The following is an 18,014-nucleotide window of genomic DNA, read 5'->3' on the forward strand; positions in this document are numbered from 1 at the left end:
AGCAAGTCACAGCATTTATTTTGTTTTCTTTACTGGTCACTTCTAGACTTCTGGAAGCTATACTAGGAAAAAGCCAGGAATATTATAATTTAAATGTATTAATAGCACATTACAGGAAATAGAGGAGTTAATATTCAGGACTAATTAGGTTATGCTACCACCTTCAGGTGAATGGACACTGGGCAAAAAAAAAAGCAGGAATCCCTGCCCAGGCTAAGTCTTGGTTTTAAGCTAGTGTCCTTATTTGAGGGATGTGCCTCTGTCTTTCTGAAGATCTCTCTCATGGCCTTTTCTTTACAACCATAATGGGGCAGAGGTGGGCTCTATCAGGATCGGTCGAAGTAGCCAGCAGGTCAAGAGCAGGGATAGCCTGTAATGTCAGGTTTACAGCAGTGAGGGGAGTAGAGTCTCTGAATGGCCCGGCAGGGCACACCCACCATGATGGGTGAAGACTGGGCCTGTTGGCTCTGCAGCTGGACTGCTGAACATCTCTGATTTGTAGAACTGTGTGGCGGTTTCACCTGACTCTGTGTGACTTGTCATTGTGCTGGAAGTGCTTTGAATCATTTGCTTGGGCAGTGCTTGAGGTGACATACAGTGATGGTGGAGTACTCTGGGGAGGTCCAGCATGATGTAATTGCATGTCTGTCATTTTCAGCTGCTCCCTATACACAGTACACATGCATTGCACAGCTCCCTAGCATCTCTTTTCTCCAGCCTTGTTCCACAATTGTTGTAGGAACAGCAAGTGGAACATTGTCTACTGGGGTGACTGCCACTTGGGTAATTTGGCTTCAGGCAACCCTCTTCTCAGCTGCGTGGCTGCTTCCCTCTGCGTACACAGACCATTTTTAACTCTCATTAAGAAATGGCTTCAGGCAGGCAAAGAGGTAGGGGCAAGGTAGGAAGAAGGACAACATGTTGAGCTCCAAATTGTACAAGAAATGTGGTTATCTGGCTTTTTGCCCAGCTATTTCCTACTTAAATGAGACCCCGACAGTCCAGTGGATTGGGTTCCAATCTTTAAAGACTCTAAGTATAAAAACTGTCTTCAAGGCATCCTCCCTTCCAACTTTGATAGCTGCAGTGAGAGTTTGTCAAACCCTTTATAGTTTGAGCGAAGCGTGTAGCCCATTTTTGGAAGAGTCTTGAGCTTCTAGGCTGATGCCTTGGAATATTTGTTATTTAAAAAAAAAAAAAAACCTTTAGTATCATTTTAACTTAGTCTTGTCTGTTTTTTTGCGGTCTTCTCCCTTTTGAACCTCTAAGATTCTTTTGTCATTCCTTTCAAGCAAGATGGTCTTTTTGGTTATATTGGCTTGCAGAGCCTCTGGGCTGGCTGGCTGCCTACAAGGAGCCCTTCTATGTGGTTCACTAGGATAAAGTCGTGTTGAAGCCTCAGTCCTCTTTCTTACCTAAGGTAGTGTCTTTTTTTTTTTTTTTTTTCCTGCCACCTAAATCTGGACATTCTTTTGCCATTTTTTTTGTCTTTAAAAGAAGTTTGGGAATCACAAAAATAAATCATTCTCGCTTAGATGGCTGCAGCATCGATCACAGCTGCAGCTGTCCCCTGCTGCCTCTAAGACCGAGAACTGAATGATCAAACACCACTGATTACTCAGCTCTTGGTCTTCAGCCGATAGAGAACTGGCTCTGCCCCCCCCCCCCCCCCCAAGCGCTCACTGGAGTACTGGGCTGTGGAGGGGGAAGGAGCGGTGGATCACTGAGAGGCTGATCCAGGTGACGGTCCAGGTTTCTGGGTGGATCCTGACCATATGGTCGGTATCTTATCGGAGCCTGGACTGGCTTTGTGACGTCAGCCAACAGGAGGCTTTAGCCCGCTGTTGGCTGAAAGCGGGTCACAGGAGTGCAGAATTGACTGCACTCCTGTGACCCACAGGAGAAGTATAGCCAAAAAAGGGTTTTTCATACTACTTTAATTCTAAGCACCCTAAGAAGAAGGTGCTTCACTCTTTTTGGATGTTGTTCAGGCTGTTTGAGTTTATCAGAAGGATGCTGCTTCATGCAGACAGTTTGTTCCCTGTTTTACCTGAGTGCACTCATGTCGAGTGGTTTCTCGATCCACTATCTCTATGTTGATTCATCAACTCATATGAGCTATGGTATCAAGGGAACATTTCCACCTTTCCTGGTCAAGTATTCATCAAGCATCTGTTCAAGTTAGTAAGGCTGCTACTTTGTCCTCTCCATGTTTACCAGGTATTTATATGTCTGTAGACTCCAATTTTGGTCAAAAGGTCTTGCAGCAGGCTTTCTCCATATTCTGTTTTAGTCTATGGGCATGTTAGCCTTGTTCCTCTGTTGGTTTCATGTTCAGTGCTTTGGGACACCGCAAGAAATCATGAATATTGACTCACTTGTGTCCTGTGTAGGGTTGCCACCTCATCCCTTTAAGACCCCATGTACACGGGACACTTCTGAACGATGGAAACTGACTGCTGGAAAACGTAGGTTAAAAAACATCTGTTTAGCCGCGTTTGCATAATGCGTTTTATGCGTGTTTGCGTTTAGAAGCATTTTTTAAAGATAAGCACAGGAGAACCCCAAATTCCCAGAATGCACTGAAAAGTGGTAAATTAATAACTATTTCAGACTGTTTCAGAGAAATACAGAGAGTAGAAGCAGAGATAGCAGTATGTGTTGAGATTAGGTGTGAGTTGCCCATTAACATTTCTTTTGTTTCCAAGGGTGGGAAAGGTGTCTGGTGGAGGGAGTCATTAAGGGCACCTGGCAGGGGGTCTTCATGAGGAATTTGAGGTGTGAATTGTCATTAACATATCTTTTGTTTCCAAGGGTGGGAGAGGTGTGAATTGGTCATTACAATGTGTGACAAGCTTGATAGGAATATCCTGTATTCAGTGTTTTGTCCATTTGAATACCTTGAAAATGCTTTGAAAAAAGGCTCTGGATAGCATCGGGAACTGGAAGAGTTAAAAAAAAAAATGTCAAACACAAATGCTTATAAACTCAATTTGCCACGTTTAGCCGCATCGTAAATGCTGATAAAATCGACTGCTGAACGCAAGTTTTCCTGCATTTAATAAAACCACTGTAAATGAAGATGTGTACATGGACACATAGGAAACCATTAGGGCGAGTTCAGGGGCTGCTGAAAAAAAAGTTGAACATCTCCTAAACGTGCGTTTATCAGCTGCAGTGTACATGAGCCCTGAAACTGAACACATATTACACAGGTTCTGTGGCTGACTAAGGTGGTAATTAAACTGCCTTATCTGCATTAAATTAGCTCCAGAACCTGTGCAATTAATGTGTTAGGTTATAAAGGTGGCAACCCTAGTCCTGTGATTTAAGAAAGGAGAAGTATAGCCAATTAAACAAAAATTAAGACAATGTATTCCATTATAAAGAGGAACTGTAGTGGATGTTGAAAGTGTATCTTTAAAATCCTTTTTTCAAAATTTACTTGCAAGTAATTTATGCTTAGAACTTTACATTTCCATTTGCTTCTGCACTGAAGTCTGTCATATACTATGCCCTCTTGTGGCCATCAGTCAAGTCTTTATACTACAGTGCAGAGGATACTACAATTTGATTGCCTCTTCAGACAATGCTTTTTTTTGTTTTCTTTTACCCTTCTGTGGTTTACAAGAAGAAAAGTTATTTTATTTGTGTGCTTACCAAGATTAGGCCATTTATCACAAAGATGAAAGGTTAAGAGAGATGTTGAATTAGACCATCTGATCTATAGCAGAGGTTTTTATGATGCAGCTTGTCAAGTGTTGACGCATTGTTTTCTGGACTCCAGTAGCTTTGCTAATTTTTTGTTTTGAGGGGGCTTTCCGGTTAGTATTTTCAGCAGAAAACATGAACATAACTTTTAACTACTTAAGCCCCGGTAATATATTTTGGGACCCCATTTTTGCTTTACTGATCTATGGGCTATACAGGATCTAAAGCATATAAAGCTTTCTACAATTTAGTCATTTCATCTGCTGTCTTCATTTCTGATCTTGGCCATTTTCTAAAGAGAAAACAGAGTTAATTAGGTAATTAAAGCATCAGAGCTTTTCAGTGACTGCAGTTACAGAACTTCTATTAAATATATTTTTCTTGCCAGCTTCAAAGTAGAAACTTGATTTTTTTTTTTTTCCTTTTGCTATACACTACAAAGCAAGTCAAGGCTCTCTTTCTTCCTGGCAACAGTTGAAGCCCTGAGGAGCATAAAACAGTATATTAGCATTAGGAAAAGATCCATGTGTTCTTTACAAGGGGAAACAGAGTATATTGCCAGAGGCCAGACATTAAGAGTATCCCGAGACTTCCTGAGCAAAGTGTAATGTTCATTATTCAGGGATTAGCTGGGGATTAGTTTATGCTACTGTAGAATCACTTTCATTTCTCTGAGTCAGCAAAGGGTGAGGCCTCTCTGTCTCCATTATAACAATCTCTTTGCTTCTAATGCAGGTGTGTGCGTATCCTTGGCAAGCAGGAAAACATCAGGGTGATGCAGCTTGCACTGTTCCAAGGGGCAGCTAAAAAGCACCGTGCTGCAACCACTATAGAGATGAAGGCTTCAGATAATCCCGCCCTACTGAACATCCAGCCTGATCCCACCATCGTATGCACCTCCTTCAAAAAGAATCGATTTTACATGGTTGGTGTGATTATTATTATACAGGATTTATATAGCACCAACAGTTTGCTCAGCACTTTACAATATAAAGGGAGACAATACAGCAACAATACAGTTCAAGACAAGAGAATTAGGAGGGCCCTGCTCCTTGGAGCTTACAATCTAAGTGTTATCTGCGTAGTAAACCTTTGCCCTCTGATCTATTTAAAAGTCACTGTACCTCTTGAATTAAACTTCCATCAGCTCAGCTATGCAGCAACTCCAGATTAGAGATCAGAGTTTAGCCATATCTAAAACAGAAGGGGGTGAAATTATCACCAGCTCACTTTTATTTATGTCAGACTATTGAGGTTTAAGCTAACATTTCAAAAGAAAAGGAAACTTTAACCACATGCCGCCCAGCCACTGTATAAATACGTTGGCAGGGCGGCACGGGCAGGCAAAACCACGTTTTAAAATGTGTGTTTTGTGAACAGGTAGGGGGCGCGCGATGCGTGCCGCCGCCCTACCTGTCCCGCCGATCACAGCCGCGGATGTCAGTCGCCGGCAATCAGTGACAGAGAGCACAACTACAGTAGCTGTGCTTTCTGTCACTTCCCTGACAGCTCGAGGACAAGCTGATCGGGACAGAAGAGTTTCTCTCTCCCGATCAGCCTGTCCCCATCCAGCACACACCCCCGCCCCCTAGTAAAACACTCCCCCTCACACAAATAACCCTTCCCTGAAAAATAAAGTTAACCCCTTCCTCCGCAGTGCCATTAGTACAGTGTCAGTGTTTTTTTTTGCACTGATCACTGTATTGGTGTCACTGGGGATGTCAGTGACCCCAAGTCAGTACCCCCCAATGTCAGAATGTCCGCCGCAGTCCCGCCATAAGTTGCTGATCGCCGCCATAAGTCGCTGATCGCCGCCGTTATTAGTATAAAAAAAACCTAAAAATCCCAGTATTTTTCCCGCCATTTGTAAACGTTATAACTTTCACGTAAACCAATTAATTTACACTTATTGGGTTTTTTTTTTTTAGCAAAGACATGTTGCATAATGCATTTTGGCAGAAATTTATGACTAAATTTGATTTTTACTTTTTTTTTACTGGAAATGTTTTATAGCAAAAAGTCCAAAATATTGTTTTTTTTTCCTCAAAATTGTCAGCCTTTTTTTTTATAGCGCAAAAAATAAAAACCGCACAGGCGATCAAATACCACCGACAGAAAGCTCAATTTGTGGGGGAAAAAAAGGATGTAAATTTCATTTATGTACCGTGTTGCAAGACCACGCAATTGTCCGTTAACTAGCGAAGCACTGTATAGCAAAAAAAGGTTTGTAAATTGCAGTATCTATATCATAGTTTGTAGACGCTATAACTTTCACACAAAACAATCAATAAACACTCATTGGGATTTTTTTTTACCAAAAACATGTAGCAGAATATATTTTGGCCTAAATTTATAAACAACTTTGAGTTTATTATATATTTTTTATAGCTGAAAGTAGAAAATATTGTTTTTCTTCAAAATTTTTGGCCTTTTTTTGTTTATAGCGTGAAAAATAAAAAGCGCACAGGTGATCAAATACCACAGAAAGAAATCTCTATTTGTGTGAAAAAAAAGGACGTAAATTTCGTCTGGGTGCAGCATTGTATGACCGCGCAATTACCAGTTGAATTAGTGCAGCGCCGAGTAGCAAAAAGAGGCCTGGTCATTAAGGGGGGTAAATCCTCTGGAGGTCAAGTGGTTAAGTACATGTATGTTATGCCAGTATTTGACATTAGGTTCCCATTGCTTTATTTCAACAATGTAGCTTTTTTTTTTTTTTTTAAATGTGACATGCTTTTTGAACATAAAGCATGCAGGCAGTCAAGTGTTTTTTGTGTCTTATGTTTAAACATGGGGAAGGTGCATGAGGTGAATGCCTTTGAGCAAGGAATGATTGTTTGCATCTTTAGGAACTTCTGATCTTCTGAGATTTTCATGCGTTAGTCTATAGAACATGCATTTTAAAGTGGTGTTTTATGTGCCACATGCTGCCCTCTTGCTTCATCTTTGAAATACTCAGTGATTTAAGGATTTAAAAAAACACGCCAGCTGTCTCAAATTGGTAAGTTACGCTTCCTTGCTTTTACAGTTAAATCATTCAGGAAATGTTTTATGCCCCCTTTTTCTCAGAAGAAATAATACTGTAAGTTGCAATTTTTACTATAGTCCCCAAGTGTCATAATGTGTGTGTTGTGATTTGTTTTGTTTTTTTTTGTGAAATTAAGTAGGAGCAGCCATAACATACAGTCATGGCCGAAATTGTTGGCACCCTTGATATTTCTCCAGGAAATCATGTATTTCTCACGAAACGTATTGCATTAACACATGTTTTGCTATACACATGTTTATTCCCTTTGTGTGTATTGGGACAAAACAAAAAAAGGGAGGAAAGAAAGCAAATTCGACATAATGTCACACAAACCTCCAAAAATGGGCTGGACAAAAGTATTGGCACCCTTTCACAACTGCGGATAAATAAGAATGTTACAAGCATGTGATGCTCCTGTAAACTCACCTGGGGCAAGTAACAGGTGTGGGCAATATAGAAATCACACCTGAAAGCAGATAAAAAGGAGAGACGTTCACTTAACCTTTGCATTGTGTGTCTGTCTGTGCCACACTAAGCATGGACAACAGAAAGAGGAGACGAGAACTGTCTGAGGACCTGAGAACCAAAATTGTGGCAAAATATCAACAATCTCAAGGTTACAAGTCCATCTCCAGAGAACTAGATTTGCCTTTGTCCACAGTGCGCAACATTATCAAGAAGTTTGCAACCCATGGCACTGTAGCTAATCTCCCTGGTCGTGGACGGATGAGGAAAATTGATGAAAGATTGCAACGCAGAATAGTCCGGATGGTGGATAAGCAGCCCCAAACATGTTCCAAAGACATTCAAGCTGTCCTGCAGGCTCAGGGAGCATCAGTGTCAGCGCGAACTATCCGTCGACATTTAAATGAAATGAAACGCTATGGCAGGAGACCCAGGAGGACCCCACTGCTGACACAGAGACATAAAAAAGCAAGACTACAGTTTGCCAAAATGTACTTGAGTAAGCCAAAAGCCTTCTGGGAAAACGTCTTGTGGACAGATGAGACCAAGATAGAGCTTTTCGGTAAAGCACATCATTCTACTGTTTACCGAAAACGGAATGAGGCCTACAAAGAACAAAACACAGTACCTACGGTAAAATATGGTGGAGGTTCAATGATGTTTTGGGGTTGTTTTGCTGCCTCTGGCACTGGGTGCCTTGACTGTGTGCAAGGCATCATGAAATCTGAGGATTACCAAAGGATTTTGGGTCGCACTGTAGGGCCCAGTGTCAGAAAGCTGGGTTTGCGTCCAAGATCCTGGGTCTTCCAGCAGGACAATGACCCCAAACATACGTCAAAAAGCACTCAGAAATGGATGGCAAAGAAGCGCTGGAGAGTTCTGAAGTGGCCAGCAATGAGCCCAGATCTAAATCCCATTGAACACCTGTGGAGAGATCTTAAAATTGCTGTTGGGAAAAGGTGTCCTTCCAATAAGAGAGACCTGGAGCTGTTTGCAAAGGAAGAGTGGTCCAAAATTCCGGGTGAGAGGTGTCAGAAGCTTATTGATGGTTATAGGAAGCGACTGATTTCAGTTATGTTTTCCAAAGGGTGTGCAACCAAATATTAAGTTAAGGGTGCCAATACTTTTGTCCAGCCCATTTTTGGGGTTTTGTGTGACATTATGTCATATTTGCTTTTCTGCCTCTGTTTTATATTTGTTCCAATACATACAAAGGGAATAAACATGTGTATAGCAAAACATGTGTTAATGCAATACCTTTTTTGTGTGAAATACTTGATTTTCAGGAAAAATATCAAGGGTGCCAACAATTTCGGCCATGACTGTATATATAACTACTTGAGCTCTGGAAGATTTTACCCCCTTCATGACCAGGCCATTTTTTGCTATTTAGCACTGCGCTACTCTAACTGGCAGTTGCCTAGTCATGCAGTGCTGTACCCAAACATAATTTATATAATTTTTTTTTCACACAAATAACGCTTTCTTTTGGTGGTATTTGATTGCCGCTGGCTTTTTTTTTTTGCCCAATTTCCCAATAAGTGTATATTGATACGTTTGCGTGAAAGTTAGTGTCTACAAACTATGGTATAGATATTGGAACATTTATTTATTTTTGTTTATACTAGTAATGGCATGATCAGCAACCTTTTAGTGCTGTGGGCAATCTGACACGAACTGATGCTAGGGGGAACTAATTGCCACTGACATCTCCAGTGACACTAATACAGTGATCAGTGCTAATAATCTAGACTGTCACTGTACTGGCTGGGAAGGGGTTAACATCTATGGCAGTGAAGGGGATAAATGTGTGCCTAACAATGTTTGGTGTGTATACTGTGTGATGATTTTACTAGATAATGTGCCAGTTTTTACTTCCTGCTTTGCACATCGCTGCTGTCTGTAGGGAGCCCTGTGCTGTTTACCAACACAAGGCTCTCTTCTGTCATTTGCTCAGCCGATCAGTGGAACCTGGCCATAAATCATGTCTGGGACCTGCTGATCAGCTTATGCTGCAGCGACTGATAGCATGCCCGTGTGGACCCAGAAGAAAGCTGCAATTTATAGGTACGTGATTGTGCCTGTATGAGCCAACCTGCCGGTCACAGTAAATGTACTGCAGCCGATCGACAAGTGGATAATTTGTTTACATAATGTGGCAGTCATGAATATTTAGTCTTCTCAATTCAGTCCACTGTTTGTCATGACATCTATAGAGGTCACAGAAAGGTGGATGGAGAAAAATTGTTCCGACTTATTCCAGTTCTCTGCACAAAAGTGGTGTGACGGAGGGCTTTTCTATATCAGCCACCAAGAGGTTACCAGGATTCAGGCATTGGCACTGGCATTACCAGAAGAGACCATTGATTCTTATTGCACCAAACTAGACCAGGAGAACTTTGTACAAAGACATACTCAAACTTCAAGGAGGCCTCTTTCAAACAGGCCAGACCTCTTGTCTCAGGTTCCCGTTCCATCCTGCTTCCCAGTCACTGGCTTTAACAGCATGGTTGTTGAAAACCAGGTCTTGAAGGAAAGGGTGATTTTGTCATTCTGACATTGCTCAATGCCAGAAAGGCCACTTCAGAAAAATGTACTATTGTGCCTGGAAATCCTTCTTTGCCTGATGTGAACAAAGGCATTTCAATTCAAGAGGTTTTTCTGGGCCTCAAATTCTGACCTTCCTACAATCTGAATTTGACCCAAATTTGGCCTTAAGGTACTCTTAGGCCCTCTTCATATTGTGTAATGGAAATGAGAATTTGCGCTTGTGAGTTTGTGAGCGCAGTTCCACATGTTTCGCATAGGGTAGCACATTTATTTGAATGGCGGCCTGATGAGCATTTTTCACAGCAATGAAGTTCAGGGCCAAAATTTTGCCCGTGAGCCAGGTGCATTTTATCACGCAACAATCGCAGCAAAATCACACTGTGTTTGGGGTGCCATTCAGGAGGAATGGCACCCAAATGCGCGTTGCACGTTTTTGCTGCAATTTGGAATCACGGCAAAATTAGTGCAATTCTGCCCACAATTCCTAAACACCCAAGTGTGAACGGGGCCTCAAGGTTTCTGCCTTGTCCATCTTATTCCAAAAACCTACATCTGCAATTCTTTGAATAAAGGTCTTTACCATTTTCCCAGGTAAAAAACCTTTATTCAAGGAAGTCTAGAGATTAGACCTTTTTCACACCCTGATCTTCATTTGGTCCTCTCTGCCCTGCAGAAACCACACTTTGAACCCATCAGGAACTCTAGGGAACTACCTTTCTATCTAAGGTGGTATGTAACTTCCTCCTTAACCTCCATAGTCCTTCTCTATTGCGTTCTTCTTTGAAGCACCCCAAAGAGATTGCTCTTCATTGTCTGGACCTTGTCAGAGCTATCCGAGTTTATATTTGGTATAAGCATTGATGTCTGGACAAAACTGTAAGCTATGGGTTTGTCTGATTTACAGTTTACCAAGCGAGAGCCAGAAGACACAAAAAGTGCTGAATCTGACAGAGATGTTTTTAATGAGAAACCATCAAAAGAAGAGGTTATGGCCGCTACACAGGCCGAGGGGCCTAAACGTGTTTCTGACAGTGCCATCGTCCACACAAGCATGGGAGATATTCACGTCAAACTGTTTCCTGTCGAGTAAGTGCCACAAATCAAATATTGTTTTAAACTGACATATTAATCAGGCCATTTTGCCTACCTAGCTCACAAAGATTTCTGGAGTTGGCAGTCATGAATACACCATTTCTCCCTGTCTGTCCTTGTGCATGGGATGACAAATTAAATTCAAAACCACCTGATCACTGGAGCCAATCAACTATTGAATGCATGCTGGAAAATGTAGTGCCTTAACATCCTGAACAAAATGTGCATTATTTTTGTCAGTGAATGGTCTATTCATGTTTGGTGCATGATAGGACATTTGTGTAATGCCCAGATATCCTGAGCAAAATATGCATGATTTGTGCCAGTAAAGGGGCTGTTCACACTCTCATCACCATAGTTGTATATGCTGTAGTGCCCAAGTGATGCTACTGGAAGAAACTGGTAAAATCAGCAAATGTTATCTACTGCATTTGTGCTGAAGGAACAGTTCTCACTCCCCTTATATAAATGTGTTTTCTATAATCCAGATCACCCAATAAACATTGATTTTCCTTTTCAAAAACTGTTCGGTTTGGAGTCATTTAGCAGATAATTAAATAAAGGGAAAACATTTAGAGCCATTGCATAGGAAGGCCACGTTACATCAGTCAGGGTAAAATGTATTTTGGGAACTGTACTAAGGAATGTAGAAACCTTATTATGAGTGTAATTTATTTTATACATGTCATGGAATAGGGGCCTAAGATATATAAATAATACATACTGGCTAACCACAGACAATAAATACCTTAATGCAGGTGTCCCAAAACCGTGGAGAATTTCTGTGTACACAGCCGCAATGGTTACTACAATAGTCATGTGTTTCACCGAATCATTAAGGTAAGAATGTTTACTGTAATTTAATTGATCTGCATTGAAATGTCTGGTAGGAAATGACCACACCAGAAAGAAGAAGTTGCCATGTTCATACATCGATCCTCTGCTCCTAAAAACTTGTTTTGTTTGAGGATGTTAGATTGTAGGTTCCTGTGGGAAAGGACAATGTAAAAGGGTCAGAGCATTGTGTAAAGTGCTGGATAACTGTATTAAACTTTACGCAAAGCCAAATCTTTTTTTTTTTTTTTTTTTTTGAATGAAGAAGTATTAGGACAGATTTTACCATTCCATGGGGCTCTGTTAGATTTACCCGTGTCTGGTAAAATGTTATCACTAGGATAGGAAGTGAGGGTAACTCTCCCTAATGGAGCCCTGGAGAGTGGTCAGAAAAAGCTTCCCCTAGCTTATTCAAAATGAAAAAAAAAATGTTTTGACTGAACATAAGACTTTAAATACAAATTATACTAGATTACAAAACAAGTGTACAGATCTAGCACACATTGTTTACTGCATTGTGTTATAGGTTGTGGTAATTTTTATAATGAGTATGCTCTCATTTTGTGCTGAGACTTCAGGCAGTTCACAGGTTTGCAACTCATGCACTGTAAGAGGGGAGGTATATACACATGGGTTACAAGAAGGTGGTCACTGGCCTTTGCAGCAATGAACATGGACAGGCATCGCATATCAAAAAAAGGAAAGAAAATACCCAGTTCAACTTGCCAGCCAGCTAGCCAACAACCAAATTAACCTGTCTAATAATGTGCGTTTAAAAACGGGTTTAGCTAGCACACATTTGCAAAATACATACATAAGCCACAGAGCCACCTCACGGCACCCTGATATTCTGTGCCCTTGGTCTATCCATTAAATGCATGTGCCTCTACTGTGAGGGCTCTTAAAATTTGTATCGTTAGGACCACAGAATATCGGGGTGCCGTGACTCTGTGGCTTACGTATGTATTTGCAAATGTGTGCTAACTAAACCCGTTTTTAAACGCACAATATTAGACAGGTTAATTTGGTTGTTGGCTAGCTGGCTGGCAAGTTGAACTGGGTATTTTATTTCCTTTTTTGATATACACTTGGGTACCTGTAAACAAACTTCCCATTTGCAATTAACATACCTTGCATTTTCCTGACTCGCATCTTATATTTACATTTCTGACTATTTCTTCCTAGGGTTTCATGATTCAAACAGGAGATCCTACAGGAACCGGAATGGGTGGAGAAAGTATTTGGGGTGGAGAGTTTGAAGATGAGTTCCATGCCACGCTAAGACATGACCGACCCTACACTCTCAGCATGGCTAATGCAGGCCCAGGAACCAATGGCTCTCAGTTCTTTTTGACAGTGGTGCCAACTGTAAGAGCGTATGATGTATTCGTATATTTGCTATGACCATAGAGAATATGCTTCATTCCAGTCCCAATCCTGTATAATATCTGGAATGGTGTATAAAACAAAAATTAAATTGAAAATAGAATTCATTGACTTATGTCACCAATATTTCTCTAGAAGCCCCTTGTCTGTCCTATTTAGCTGTTTCTTATCCCCCTCTACCATCTATTCCCTCACCAACATTCTGTTATTACATGTAAACGTCCGCAAACGTAGAAGTCATTCTGATTCAAAACTGCACTATAGTAGTAAATTCTTGACCTAACCTGTCAACGTATGCTTCTAGATCTTGAGTTATTAGCCATTACAATGCACTCTCATACCACAGTGGGTTGATATAACTCATTTCAAATTTACTTTTTTTTTTTTTTTTCTACAATACATTTGAAGCCTTCTCTGGAATTCTTCTTGTATTACCTCATGATTTCATTTATTGTCATAATGTTACAATATAAAAACCCAGTGAAAAGACTGAAGCAAAAAAATGGCAGAGACATATTAAACAGAAGTTTGCTGTGGCTTTTTAAAGGCCTCCTGTGGACAGATTTTGTATATTCGATGATCCTATTGCGAAAAAAAAAAAGTCAATGGCACATCCGAAAAATTTAATGTGATGTTTGACCACGCCTTTTAGATATGCTCAGTGTTTACCAAACCTGTATATAAATTTCACCAGCAGGTTAGATACCTGTATAGATCTACAAAAAGAAAATTAATTTGCTGAGACACTTAAAGTCCCATTAATGTATATGTGAGGTTGACCAAACCAAGAAACAGTAACTTGTTTTCCTGGTCTTCATGATGTATTGTACACCGTCACACAGCTAATGTAGAGTGGAGACAGACACAATAGGTGAGGGAGTGTGGTGTCCCAGTGCAAGGAAAGTAAGAATATTTATTGGTCGTAGTTCATTTACATGTGTAATCGGACATCTTTAGGACCTGGTTCAATTTCAGATGTGAATCTTTAGTCCATAGACTTAAATGGAAATGCTTTTAAATCCTTTATCTATAAACCAGTAAATTCGCCAGACTATCCAGAGCCAAATTAATTACAGGCTACTGTATGGAAATCACAACTGGTAAATTATTGCGAGAGCTGTGCGTCAATCTCTCTACACACAGAACCCTCTAAGCCCTGAAATATAAGTTATTAAAATAACATATGTTGGCAAAAATGTATGAACCTGCAGGTGGATGCAGGGGATAAAAATTCAGGTAGGAGTATTCAAATAAGGTTTTCCATGAAGAGAAACATTCCTTTACTTGTATCCAAAAACTGGTCATACTAACGAGTACCTCCCATAGGATCAAAGTTAGGGAATGTTTCTCTTCATGGAAAACTTCATTTGAATACTCTCTACCTGAATTTTTATCCCCTGCATCCATCTGCAGGTTCATACATTTTTGACCAACATGTTATTTTAGCTGTGTATGAATAAAAGTTATATTTTAGGGCTTAGTGGGTTCTGTGCATAGAAAGATTAACGCATAGCTCTTGCACTGATTTAACAAATCACTTATCTGCCCTATTGTCCTACAATTCCAGCAGGTTTTCTTCCATAGCATGGAAATCGTAGATATATCAAAATCACATCAAAATTGCATCAAGTCGCACTGCAAGTGCATTTGAAAATCACACTGAAAATCAGGTTAAAATCACACTGCATCACTGTGAACTTAGGCTTAATTATTCTCAATTTCTTGTTTAAAAACCTTCAGTGTTAATGGAGGTTTGACAGTTCTTAAATTTCACTGACATTTCATCGGTGTTTACCTCTCAAGGCTTGTGGTGTGCATAATCAGAGATTGGATGTGTAAAACAATGTTCACTGTTTTAGTCACTCGTAATTGAAAACTGCCATCCTGTAATTGGCCGAGGTGAATAGGTGGGCAGATAATGTCATGTTTTTCCACCTTGGTCAATCAGAGGATGCTTTCTATTCATTAATAAGAATATAGAGCTTCTTCTGAGTGGTGGAAATGCATTCAGGCCAACTTGATTTAGTCCTGGTAGCAGGCAGGAAGTCTTGCTGCTTCTACTAGTGTATTACAATGCACACAGTAGTGGCATCAGTTAGTAATGGAAATGGTTAACTAATAGAACAATTTAAGTAAAAGTAACCCTGGAATTCTACTTTAATGCTGTTTTTGTCCTAATTGGGGAGATATATTCTATTTGACTTGGGGACCACTATCCCTGGGACCGAAAGCAAGGAAGAATCAAAAATTTTAAGTTGCCACTACAACAGGAATAGAGGAGAATCTTCCAATGGCAACTCATGTTACAGTGACCAGCTGTCTAAAGGGGCATTTCCTTCACTTCACAGAGATTTGCAGTAACGTGTGTGGCATTTTCTTTTCTTTGGAGAACTCCTGTAGAGTGGGATCTTGATCATAGTGGTGGAGTACATTATAGTGGAGTACATTCTCTGCAGCCATCATCATTGGAGGCTGGCAATAGAATTACAAGCTGAATTGTACACAGTCATGGGCTCTAGAGGCCATCTTAGGACGGACCACATTCTCATTTGACACCAAATTATTTTGGGCCCCACAATTCATGCTTACTTTATGCTATGATTTTGCTGAGATGCCAATAGTTTTGCATCGAAAGTGGTTTAATTAGGGTAAACGTATCAAGGGTTATGCTGGACAATGAATGGTGACTGTTATGAAAAAAGGGCCCCAAAGTGAGACTTTCTGCTGTGCAGCTGTGCAAAATAAAACTAAAAACATCATTTTTGTTCCAAGAGTAGCACAGATGTTGTAACCACAGACGTCATTTAGCATTAATCATTTCATGTGGCTTTTATTTTATCTGGTATTAATGGTTTAATTGACAAATGACAACACAGTAAGGATTGTATTAGTCTGGGCCTCGCTAAACTTTAAGTGCCTCACAGTAGGTCTGTTTCTCTTAACCAGCGATGTCTTCCCAGAATCATCATTCACATATGTATGCAATTCTCTGTGTGTTGGCATATAGTATGCAAACCTTGAATTCTTCAGCCTGTCTAGAAGGTTAATATGTTGTGGGTTCCCCCCTCAGCCTAGGAGGTAACGCGCTATCTGAAAGCTAAGGGGATATTCCTCTGACAGGCAAGTGGCTCTACGCAAATTCTCGGTTGGATAATGATCTGTTTTCTCTTCTCACAGCCTTGGCTCGACAACAAACACACAGTGTTCGGGCGAGTAACCAAAGGAATGGAAGTCGTCCAAAGGATCTCAAACGTCAAAGTTAACCCGAAGACGGATAAGCCATATGAAGACATCACCATTATTAGCATCACTGTCAAATAGCTGGGTGTGTTTTTAATTCTGTGGCATGTGTACAGATGGTGTGTGTGTGTTATTGTTTGGCAGACTCTGCTGTTGACATCTTTCAATGAACCTGTGTTTTATAAACATAAAATGTCTAGATCTCTGTGCTTTGTGTTGGATCACTGTATTTTTATTATAAGTTTAAATAATTAAATTGCTTATGAATTGACTTAATACTTTAGGTTGCACTATAAAAGGCTATGGGCATTTAAATATTTACGCATTCATAACAAGCAGTAAATAGGCTTTAAGGTAAGCCTTCACTGATCTCTGTAGTTACAGCTACTGTGGAGTAATTGAATACAGTACAAACAGTGAAGCTGTTCTTGCCAGTTTTTCAGCCCTTCTCTCCCCTCTTCCTGTACACCTGCTTTATGTTTATATTCCATAAAGGCCTATTTGAAACTTCTGCATTTTTTTCTGTAATGCAATCAGGCTGCATATGCAGTAATTAATACACTTTTGTGGGGGTTTTTTTTAGTTCCTAAAGGCTGCAGCAAGGGTTAAAATACCCTGTGCTGGCAGCACATTGGAGAGTCTGGACGTCTTGTTTAGGGGTGTATCTAAGACCAATTGAGAGACAGGCCACTGCTTGCGTGTGAGAGCAGTGGTCGACCTTTCCAAGGCACTCCCAGCACAGGGTATTTTAACTGCATTACAGTAATACAGTGCATCCAGAAAGTATTCACAGCGCTTAACTGTTGACACATTTTGTTATGTTACAGCCTTATTACAAGATGGATTAAATTAATTTTTTACCTCAGCTTTCTACAAACAATACCCTATAATGACAATGTGAAAGAAGTTAGTTTTGAAATCTTTGCAATTTATTAAAAATGTACAATGTGTGTTTTTTTCTTTTTTTATAAGTATTCACAGCCTTTGCCAGGACACTCAAAATTGAGCTCTGTGCATCCTGTTCCCACTGATCATCCTTGAGATGTTTCCACAACTTGATTGGAGTCCACCTGTGGGAAATTTAGTTGATTGGACATGATTAGGAAAGGCATAAACCTGTCTAGATAAGGTCCCACAGTTAACAGTGCATGTCAGAGCACAAACCAAGCCATGAAGTCCAAGGAATTGTCCATAGACCTCCGAGACAGGATTGTATCAAGGCAAAAATCTGGGGAAGGGTACAGAAAAATTTCTGCAGCATTGAAGGTCCCAATGAGCACAGTGGCCTCCATCACCTGTAAATGGAAGAAATTTGGCACCACCAGGAATCTTCCTAGAGCGGGCTGCCCGGCCAAAATGAGCAATCGAGGGAGAAGGGCCTTAGCCAGAGGTAACCAAGCACTCTGAAAGAGCTCCAGCTTTTCTCTGTGGAGAGAGGAGAACCTTCCAGAAGAACAACCATCTCAGCAGCATTCCACCAATCAGGCCTGTATGGTAGAGTGGCTAGACGGAAGCTACTCCTCAGTAAAAGGCAAATGGCAGCCCACCTGGAGTTTGCCAAAAGGCACCTGAGGGACACCATGAGAAACAAAACTGTGGTCTGATGAAACAAAGATTGAACTCTTTGGCCTGAATGCCAGGCGTCATGTCTGGAGGAAACCAGGCAACACGCAACACTCACCCCCTGGCCAATGCCATCCCTACAGTG

The 18,014-nt window shown here is 40.6% G+C and overlaps 1 protein-coding gene across 2 annotated transcripts in view; it reads left to right on the forward strand.

The window, feature by feature from the left end:
* The window catches only part of PPWD1 (peptidylprolyl isomerase domain and WD repeat containing 1), a 39,126-nt gene extending 22,611 nt beyond the window's left edge, over positions 1 to 16,515 (forward strand). For both annotated transcript variants that reach the window (XM_089653458.1, XM_089653459.1), the window contains 5 exons: positions 4,447 to 4,636; positions 10,659 to 10,840; positions 11,605 to 11,686; positions 12,866 to 13,048; positions 16,244 to 16,515. In XM_089653458.1, the coding sequence (XP_089509584.1) occupies positions 4,447 to 4,636; positions 10,659 to 10,840; positions 11,605 to 11,686; positions 12,866 to 13,048; positions 16,244 to 16,387 (781 nt within the window). In that variant the 3' untranslated portion in view covers positions 16,388 to 16,515. The remainder of the gene's footprint in view (positions 1 to 4,446; positions 4,637 to 10,658; positions 10,841 to 11,604; positions 11,687 to 12,865; positions 13,049 to 16,243) is intronic.
* The last annotated feature ends 1,499 nt before the right edge of the window (positions 16,516 to 18,014 follow it).

Source organism: Staurois parvus, unplaced genomic scaffold (genome assembly GCF_062004578.1).
Source record: "Staurois parvus isolate SC_StPar_1 unplaced genomic scaffold, SC_StPar_1.0 ptg000714l, whole genome shotgun sequence".
Taxonomy (NCBI): Eukaryota; Metazoa; Chordata; class Amphibia; order Anura; family Ranidae; genus Staurois; species Staurois parvus.